Raw genomic sequence first — 11,049 nt, forward strand, 5'->3', positions numbered from 1 at the left:
AGAAGTGGAGATAGAGCAATTTTGACTTAGCGTGACCTTTGACCTCAGCTAGGAGGGTCAATTTAGGGGTAGGAGAACCAAAATTATGTTCGGGGTTGTTTTTTAGGCCCAAAGACAACATTACAACACCTTAAATCAAAATCTAAGACATTAAGTGAAATTCACTCCACCCTAATGCACAACAGCCAGATTAAATACAGTAGGATTAAACATAAAGTTTATCTGTAAAATATACCAAATATTAGCTTGATAGATGACTGCTGTAATCCACATTCAATTAAATCCAGAACTTTTTTACGCTTAACTTTTTATGCTGCCGAATGTTTTCTAAAATATCTGTACTGAACAGGTGGCCTAATTTTAGGCTTTCACTGTTTTAAATACCGGTAATGAAATTCCAGAGTCATAAAAACAATTACCATTGTTTGACCAATGCTTGACCAATAAATGACCAATGTGATTAAATAAAATAGAGATTATTGCATATTTTGCATAACAATTGTAAAGTAATTGAATTTTTTTACAGTTTTATAATAGCAATTCTTCTATTTTTAATTTTAAGACCTAAAGCAGAAATTTAAAAGTACTTGCATGATAAACATACTATGCGAATATAGACCACAACATGAAATACTAGTTTTTTCTCAATATCTCAATAAATATATTACTTACAAAGAAAACTTGTTTTAGGACAGATAGAATTATGACTATTCTGCATCATTTGAGTGTAAGAACAGCTTTCTACCACAAGCGGTTCTCGAGTTACAGCATTTTTATGAAATTTGACTCCCGCATGACCTTGATGGGGGAGTTGAGGCTGGCTTTTGCCCCCAACTCACCAAAAAAATTTTTGGGATGTTTTTGGATCATTTGCCAGGCATTAGGAACCCCCATTCGTAATTTTCAAAAAAAAAAGTTTTTTCAGCCCACCCTTTGTGGCGACCTTATTCATGCAATCACGCTGATACTGATAGAAATAGAATTTCTGCATGGAAGGGAGGGTGTTAGACCCACGCCGGCAGTAATCGCTTGGCACAACGATTCCATAACGCGAAAACTGGCAATCGTACTACATTTATTCCATCACAACAAAAAGAACTTCAACTTCGGGGTAAAAGGAACTTTGTTTACGACTGCATCTTCCAGAGAACAGAATTCTACATATTACCTTTTACAATTTACATTCTAGAAGCCGCAGAAATCAACCAACCAGTTTGATTACAAACAGAATACTAGCTTGAATAATGTTAAATAGTAGTTGAATAGAAGTGAGGGATCATGGTTGCCGTTTCTTACAGGGATATCTACAACTACGGGATTGCTAACTCACGTTTAATGACTCAGCAATTTTGTCATAAGCGGGCCGACGGTATTTTTGAACTTTGAAGTGTTTCCACAATTCCTTTGCAAGTTTGCAGTGTGCTGACCAGAGAATTCATAACTCTGTGCTTATTAGATTGTCACTGCAGAATTAGTTTTGTTTCTTGGTTATGATTTAAGTAAAGGGAGTAAATGTAAAGCTTTGTAGTGGTTCTTTGCTTAGATTGGCTGGCTACTAAAATGGTGTGCTAGGCTAGGGGTTCAGCAGAAGCAATATATGCAAGTTAGGATATAAACTTTCCTGCTAACTAGTCAAAAATTTTAAAAACTTGAGTTTAGGCTATTTATAACTATATAGAAACATCTATTTTTGTAATCTGACAATTCAAATAGACTTTCCCCCTTGTCTTTTATGCGGCATTAAATGCCATTAACTTTTTGTATGGTACCGTAGCCTACTACTACAACAATCCTATGCCTGCCCTGCATGTACTAATCGTAGGCTACTCTGCAAAGTTGATGGCAGGTTGCATCAGTACATGCTCACACTATGGGGTTATTAGGCTTACCAGTACCAACATTGTTGCTGATTTTCACCAGCTACGGTACGTTGATAATCAAGTGGCTAGGCAAGTTTCACTGAAGGTGCTGACCTGATCACAAGTTTGATTCATGGCAGTAGGTATCACTTGTTTTTATGAATGAGCAGACAGGAAAGGCCAGTTCAGCTTCTGGAGTAGGCCTGGTTAAACTAGACTTCAAGAATTTTGTGTGGCAGTCACCAGTAAAGTGAAACTGTCACTTTACTAAAATTACCGGTAGCCAGTAAAAATATTTCATGACAGCCTACCTTAAAAATATTTACACTGCTTGTACCATTATCGATCCATGTATATTGCTTTCAGCTAAATTGCAGTGTTAAGTTTCTATCTGTATTTAATGTAAACTGAAAGATGGTGTATAAATGTTGTGTACCAGGTTGTAAAACTGGTTATAAAACGAATGACAGTAAAGAAAAAATTGCTTTATATAGGTTTTCTAAAGAACATGAGCTAAAACAAAAATGGATAAAAGTAATTCCGAGGAAAGATTGGATTGTCACAGAGTCATCCAGAGTATGTTCCCTGCATTTTCATGAGAATGACTTTGTAACGGATTCTTGTGATACAAGAATTGATCGAATGGAAGTACGGGGTTCAAGTACATTGCAAAGAAAGCGATTAAAATCTGTTGCAGTTCCTCGTGTTTTTTTGGCTTTACCCCAGTATCTGACAAAGGCAAGCTCTGTGCCTCGCAAAACTGCATCATCTGCATCTGCCAGGTTGAAAAAAGAAAATTCTGTCATTGAACAACAAAATCAAAATCTGTTCCAACAAGAGGTGATCAAAAATTTTGCTTCATTTAAGACAAATATTCAGAATGAAGTATTACCAAGTGGTTATGTCGTTATTTTCAAAGAATCAAATATCCAGTTTCATTATATTGCCATTTCTGAAGACTTCACATTTGCACCCAAACTTCTATCCTCTGTTGTTGTTACTGATGCTTTGGAAGTTCAAGCATATGTGTGTTCTGCAGTCCTGCCTCGCATAGTTTATAAACATCTCTTCGCTTCTCAATGTTTAACAACCATTTCTGAGCTTACAAATTTACTGGCATTATGTAAATCACTATGCAGCAAGTCATTTGATAGTATAAGTCATACTCAGTTGTTGGAGTTAGCTGCATCATGTCTAGAGCAATGTGCATCCATAGATTTGACCATTTGCAATGAAAACACATGTGTGCCTTTATTAAAATTTATTGTAGAACAAATATCTTTACTCCAAGTACCAAAAAATGCTCGTCGCTATTCCACCAATACTATCACTACTGCATTTTTATGGCAACTGACCAGTTCATCCCTTTATAAAAAACTACGAAATTTTTTTGTATTGCCTTGTCGAAGCCGTCTTCGTCAGCTTTCTACTGGAATGACTGTTGACTTTGCAAAACTGGATTTGGAATATTTAAGATTACGAACATCTGAATTATCTCAACGGGAACGAATTGTCGTTTTAATGATGGACGAAGTGTATACTGCTCAGCGTGTTGAATATACTAGTGGCTCTTTCATTGGTTTAACTGAAGAAGGTCAGCCTGCAAAAACTGTATTGACATTTATGGTCCAATCAATAAGTGGAAAGTACAAAGATGTTGTTTGTCTCATTCCTGTAGAAAAACTTGACACTAATTTGTTGAAGAGTTGGTTTGAACGTGTGATGCTTGCACTCAATGATATCTTTTTTGTAGTTGCTGTATCTGCAGACAATCATGTCTGTAACAGGTAAGATAACATTTTTCTAATTACATCATAGTACCGGTAGTTTGTTTGGGTACTTACTGCGTAAGCTGTTCATATATATAATTGTTTAAATAAAATATTTTATTATGCTTTCATTCTCATATGCTCGATAGTCTCTTAGATCTCAATGAAATAAAAACTCAAACTTTTGCCTGTTGCATTTGCAACTTTTTATAAACATTGTTTAAAAACAAAGTGACATCTATTGCTGTATATACCATTTTCACCACTTTAAGCTGTACTTTTTGTTTTATAGGAAATTGTTTGTTGATCTGTGTGGTGGAAAGCTTTCGCACAGCATAGAGCATCCATTGAGAAAAGAGGAAAAACTGTTTTTATTTTTTGATTTTACTCATAACCTGAAGAATATTTACAACAATTTTGTAAAAAGGAAAAGGATGCATCTCCCTTGTACTGGCCATGAGCACCTGCTTGGTCAGTCATGTATTGCAGAATTTCACCATTTGTCTCGCCTGTATGCTATGGAAGAAGACAAGGCATTAAAGGTTGCTCACAAACTGAAGAAATCCTCATTAAATCCAAGCAGCATTTCACGGACATCTCCACTACATGCTCTCAGTAGGTGTTTGGTTAGTGTTCTTATAAATGCATTATTGTACAAATGTACAACTTGGTAGAAAATGCATTCAATGTAACTTCTTCAAAAACTTGAAGAACATGTAATCAAGTGCAAATTGTATAATAGTGTTGACCAGATATAGCATTTTAAGATCCTGAGACGAATTGGTAATTTTAAACGTTGATTGGTTAAAATATTTTTTCTTTTTTCCAAATGTAGTTCTTGCAATTTCTATCCGTCTCAAAATTCCATGGTCACACCTCCCATCTTCAGTTATTAAATGTCCAAGATAGGAAAAAGATTTTACTTTTTGTATAATTTCATTGTCAATTATAATTTGGAGTACTGGAGTGTCTGATGATTTTGAGATTATTATTGATTTGGTCTTTTTAGCGTTAATTTTCATATTAAATTCTTTACCAATTGGCAATTGAGTTAACATTGTCCACTATTTCTTGAAGATCTTCTTGTGATTCAGCCAACAGAACAGTATCATCAGCATAGCGTAAATTTGTTATGTTCAAGCTATAGCTATATAGCTGGTAATAAATTTTATGTATTTATGTGCAAGGCGTGTGTTTGTGTTCATGCCAATGCTTTACTAGTATTTTTGTGTGACTATTGACTAGTTATTTTTTGGCATGCAGGTGTTTTCAATGAATCAACTGTTCGTGGCTTGGATCATTACAGCACAGCTTGTTCAGCATTTTCAGAAACTGCTCGATATATCAATTTTGTCACCAACATTTGGAAAGTAATGTCTGTTAAAACTTGTTTTAAAGGTATGTACAGTCTATGGAGGTCAAAGAAACAAGCACTATAGTGCAGATAAGCTGAGCCTATGTATAACCCTATAAAATTTTGGTACTTTGTTTAGGAGAGAAGAAAAGAGATCCTATGTTCATTCCATTAAGCATCAGCCATGAGACAAATCATGTTGGGTTGCTTTTTTTGAAAGAAGCAACAAAAATTTTTGAAGAATGGCGTGTTTGTGGAACGGCTGGGCTTTCCAACGAGACATTCACAGCTTGCATTCAGTCCATGGGAGCAGTAGTTGAACTTGCCACCTACCTTCAAACCAATCATGGTTTTGATTATCTGCTTTCAGGCAAGGTTATGTCGGATCCTATTGAAGGCCGCTTTGGCTGGTATAGGCAGGTCAGTTTATATTATTCTGTACTAGTATTATTAGAGATCACTGTATGGTTTGCTAAGGATTCGCTGGTGTTGCTTTTAGTGCGTTACATATATTGAGTTTCATTTTTTGTATACAGGTCAATGGCGGCAATTTCTTTATTTCCGTCAAGCAGCTGCTTTTGGCTGAAAAGAAAATACGTTGCTTAAGTTTGCTACAGCAGCAAACTCTGTTGGCAGCCTCAAGAATTTCTGACATTTTTTCTAATGATGACGATGGTAGTGAAGTTAATGAAGAGCAGGTTTGGCTTGCAGACTTTTTTCTTGGTATTGTATTAGAGGATATGTCAGAATCGGATGCTGCTATTGCCTACTATGTCAGCGGATACATTGCACGCAGCATTGTACGCCGCACGAAGTGCTGTGCTTGCAAGGAGTTGCTAATAAAGGGAGATGATGAGCCTGATTTGAAGAGCTCCATCCCAAATGAGCATAAGCATCTGTTTGAAATGGCTAACCGAGGAGGTTTATGTGAACCGTCTGAATTTTGCTTTGGGACAACTGTACTGGCTGCTCAGTGTTATCAGGCCATCATTAATGATCCTTCTATGATGAGAAAGTTTTTATCTTTAAACAGTCATCAGCGTGCCTTTGTTGATGCAATCAAAAAGATGCTTTGCTCATCAAAGATTCTTGTTAGTTTACTAAATACAAAATGTTCTACTGGGCATTGTAATTTTGACTTAATTGTGCAATGTGCTTTTAATTGTTTTTCAAAAAATCAGCTTAAACGTTTTAACAGTCAACCAACTGTTGATACACCACAACCTAAACTGCTTCGAAAAATCAGAAAACTAACATCAAAAGCTTCTAGTAGCAGCTAATTTTAAGTTGTAGGAAATATGCTTACATATCTTCACATGTCATTTGTATTGAACTTGTATTTTTCATTTTTTTCACACTATATGTACAGTGGTGGGCACTAGTTACTTTCAAAGTAACTGAGTTACAGTTACAGTTACTTCGCTCAAAAAGTAACTAGTTTCAGTTACAGTTACCCTTTTTAAAAAAGTAACTAGAATGCATCAGACGTAACCGCCTTTGTTGGGTTACGTTCGAGAAATTCATTTAAAATTTTTCCCGCACTCGCTTTCTTTTTTGTGTTTTCAAATAACGAAGCAAAAAGTCATCTGCTTCATGCCTGTCAACATCAGTGTCACGGTTGCTTGCTGCATCGTCGATGTTGGAATTGCTGTGGTTCTGTAATAGGTTAACAATTTTGAGATGTAGAGCCGTCTTAACTTCTTTACCCTTGTAAAGCCAAGAAAGTCGGAATTGTGGGTGAAACGCAGCAGCTAATCATCAAAGACATGGCCAAATCTGTTTTCCAAAGTTTCCAACAATCTGGTAAGTAATGGCAGGCAGACAGCCATCTTGATGCTGTTTCGAAGTTCTTATAGTCTTTTCCTCGTCATGCCCATATATGCATTCTCTTCTGATTGCAGAATGTCCAGAGATTGGCATATTGGTCGCATAACCAGTGGGGTTTGTTTCAGTCTCGGATACTTTAGACAGAAACTTATCCATTTCGACTTTTGACTACTGAGTACTGACTACCTCGTCTACCTGTGCTCAAAGCTATATAACCCCAATCTACAAAAAAAGAATCGCTTTACAAAAAAGGAGAACCTGAAATTTCTAAAAACAGACAGCTTAGTGGGGGAACAAACAAAGGATTGTGGCGTCACAGACATCAATCCTTATAGAACACCGCGAAATCCTACCTCGCAGTTTACGCGGCCTCCTTTCTGTCGATGGTACACCGCAAAATCCTATCTCGCAGTTTACACAGCTCCTTTCTGTACACAACCTCGCTTCTTGTCTCGAATGCCTATAATCTCTTCCAAACAGATAATTTGACCTCTACAAATAAACTGCAATAAACGACTAATTTTTGTTCGGGAAATCAAGTAACTGTAACTAGTAACTGTTGAAAAACGCTAAAATAGTAGCTAGTTACTGCTTATCGTTACTTTTTCAAAAAAGTAACGAAGTTACAGTTACAGTTACTCAAAAAGTAACTAGTTATGTAACTAGTTACTTTTTTAACTAGTTACTGCCCACCTCTGTATATGTATTATGCGTATGATTGTCACCAGACTTCTATCCAGTATTATTTGTGCATAATGTTATAATTCATTGCGATTAAAGGTGGGAAGTACTTTTCCGATACCGCTACTGGTACCAACAATACATTTTGAGCCAAGTATGGAGTACTGAAGTACTTTTCAAAGCTGATTTCAGTCGATGCCGGTACTTTTTCGGCTCTTGCTTAGCTAGCATTATATCCACATTAGCGAGAATGCTTTCAGGTGTTTGGCTCATGAAAGTTGGAATTTACGCAATATTATCACACCTTTCAGGCTCCTCGGTTATCAGTAGTCTGCAGACGAGCTAGTCACTGTCAACGCTTATTTTGGCACTAATGTCTGTGTGTGCTTGGTTATTATACGTCTTTACTGTATTCGCTATTCCAACCACGCCACTGCTCTATTGTGTTTTAGGGTAGTATTTTTATGCTTTATTTTGTGTAACTAAAAGAAAACTATCTGTTTTATTGCTTCATATCTACTGCACACGTTTTAATTTGAATTTATGACTCCTGTTACGATGCATACCCATTTTGTTTTCTCTTATTGCTTACCGTATTCATAATTAACGTTTGTGGTAGAGCTTTCTTTAGCCTGATGGCTACATGCCGACGCAAGTTGAATATTCCATAAATATACGGTTAGTTACATGGTACACTTTTGTACTTGTACATAGATGACTGAGTGCAGTGGCGTTGCCAAAGGGGGTTTAGGGGGTTACAGCCCCCCCTTTGGCACGCGTGTGACGTCACAAGAGCGAGTTTTGCCAATACCAAACATTCAAATATCTCAGCCAGGAATTAACAAGGAAAAAACATAGAGACTTAGCTTTATTACCGAAAAATGCCCAAGAAAACATGATCTTATCCTTTTGCTATGCCACTGGACAGCACCATTTTACAGGAATATTTATACCAACATTTTTGTTGAAAATGCTCTCAGAACGCACCAAATTCAAAGTAATTTTTCAAATTTTTCTGGGTGAGTTCCCCCAGACCCCCCGCCGCTGGGTGTCGCCTTTCGCGAAGACAACGTCGGGCTTCGCCCGCCGGCCGTCAACCCCCCCCCCCTTTCAAAATTCCTGGCTACGCCACTGACTGAGTGCCTCCTGATTGCATCGTATCTTCACAATGTGGTGATTTTGACGTCGGCCCGCTCCTGTCATAGATATTTTCTAGTTAGCAATCCCGTAGTTGTAGATATCCCTGGTTTCTTAAAAAGAACTCTAGCTTTAATTGGAAAGGCGCAATCCGCAGGCATTGCCAATTCTACATGCGACCATTTAACGTAATATAACGGTGGATTTACGTGTCGATGAAATACCGTGGGACTGCGATTCAAGCACAGTGCAAAATTTGATTACAAGACTGCAATCCGAAAGCATACGGTATTTGTTGATTGGAAAGGAAGATTCTGGAATTCGACATGACGTCATGGAATTGACACACGCTACGTCAGAGAAAATTAGCTCTTGGGCGCCACAGTGCTCTTGATCTTCAAGATCACCACAACTGGTGATCTTGCTTATTTCTGGCTATACCGTAGGTGATTGAGCAAGGTAGCACAACATTGTCAGGCCTTAAAACTCTTCTTTTCTTCCGGCAGCCATCATGGCCTACCGGGAGCTCTTTCTTGGCGGCCAAATCTGTGTGCTTGCTTGCATCCTCTCCCGTACTTGTTACCTTGCCGTGGTGGGGAGGCTTGAGTACCTCAAGGATCCTGTGGGCTATACCGACGGGGGCTCGTAGCCCCTGGCAGGTCTAACCATGTCGGGCAGGTTACAGGTGAGAGGTCAGACAAAAGACAGTACAACAGCCAGGCAGACGCAGCCCGTCAGCCTTGGACGTCAGTTCGTCTAGGAAAAGGCAAACCCTGATTCAAAAACCCCGCTGTCTTGCGGCTACATCCTGTCCTGGAAAAGGCTACGGGAGTCAACCCAGACAGAAAACCCGGAGTGGAGTACGTGAGGCGGTCGACTGTCAAACTCTGACATCCTTCCGGCAACTCCTGCAGCCAAACCGTCGCCGAGTGTCAGGCTTTGCGTTCCCTCGGACCATGTCGGAGAGGCAGAGAGGGGAGTCCTGTTGTGTTTTGGGCAGCGCAAGACCTCCATACAGACGCCCAGGCCAGCACTCTGGAGAGGTCACTCCAGTCGCCTCCATCCCTGGGTGCGAAAAACAAACCGGAGGACAGCAGTTTACGGGGTATAAGTCTTTGCTAAATTGACGTAAAAGCTAGACGCCACGGGTTGTCTTCGACAGTGGGAAGGATCCTCAAAATCCTACTGGTTCAGCTACCGCCCGCTTTAAGCCGGGCAGCCCCCGGCCAGTTTGGTGCTGACCCGTCACGACTTACCTGCTTCATTGGGTGTGTGGAGCTTAGAGTCTTACTCGATAGGTGGGTTGTATGCCATACACCAGACAACAAAGTAAGAAATGGCAGAAGTAAACAGAAAACTCCAGCCATTCGTATTGCAAGCTGGAATGTACCAACTATGCGTACTGGTCTATCCGACGACTTAAGAGATATACAGGACTTTCGTAAGTCTGCAGTGATCGATCGCGAACTCTACAGATTGAACATTGATATAGCTGCTTTGCAAGAAACAAGACTTCCTGACAGTGGGTCCCGAAAGGAGGACTCCTATACCTTCTTCTGGAAAGGGAAAGCAAGGGATGAAACCAGAGAACATGGGGTTGGCTTTGCCGTTAGAAATACCATACTGCACATGATAGAACCCCCTACGGGAGGCACAGAAAGAATCCTTACACTGCGCCTTTCCACGCATGAAGGTCCTGCAAACCTCGTGTGTGTGTATGCGCCAACACTGCAGGCCACACCTGAAGCCAAGGATCAGTTCTATGAGCAATTAGACAAGGCTGTTCAGGAAATTTGCTGCTACCACAACCTTTGTGTAACAAACACTTTATTCCAAAACAAAGCTATCCATAAAGCATCCTGGCAACACCCCAGATCGCAACGATGGCACCAGTTGGATCTAGTCATCACACATCATACCTCTTTAAACAGTGTCTGCAACACAAGATCATACCACAGTGCAGACTGCAACACTGACCACTCTCTTGTTGCCTCAAGGATATCAATAAGGCCCAAGAGGCTGCATCACATCAAGAAGAAAGGCCAGCCAAAAATCGATGTCGGCAAAACCTCCCTTCCAAACAAAAACCAGAAGTTCTTTAAACGTCTTGAAGGAAGCCTGAACATTGTCCAGACTTAGTACCCAGAACAGATGTGGGAGTCAATGAGTAAGACCATCCACCGTGCAGCCGTCCAGACCTATGGAGAGAAGGAGCGGAAGAACACAGACTGGTTTGAAGCACACATCTCTATGTTGGAACCTATTATCGACCTGAAACGTAAAGCACTGCTCAGCTACAAACAAAACCCGAGCAGTCAGAACCTACAAGCCCGAAAAGCCGCCCGACACAAAGCTCAGCAAACCTCACGCCGTTGTGCAAACAATCACTGGCTTCTCCTGTCAGAACGTATCCAGTTTGCAT

General features: G+C 39.6%; 1 protein-coding gene across 1 annotated transcript; it reads left to right on the forward strand.

Annotated features, from left to right (window-relative positions):
- The first annotated feature begins 10,022 nt into the window (after window positions 1-10,022).
- LOC145786843 (protein CFDP2-like) lies at window positions 10,023-10,766 on the forward strand. Its single transcript, XM_082598583.1, has one exon. The coding sequence runs from the start codon at window positions 10,023-10,025 to the stop codon at window positions 10,764-10,766; it is 744 nt and encodes a 247-aa protein (XP_082454709.1).
- Window positions 10,767-11,049: the final 283 nt, after the last annotated feature.

This window comes from Aplidium turbinatum, chromosome 17 (assembly GCF_918807975.1).
Source record: "Aplidium turbinatum chromosome 17, kaAplTurb1.1, whole genome shotgun sequence".
Taxonomy (NCBI): Eukaryota; Metazoa; Chordata; class Ascidiacea; order Aplousobranchia; family Polyclinidae; genus Aplidium; species Aplidium turbinatum.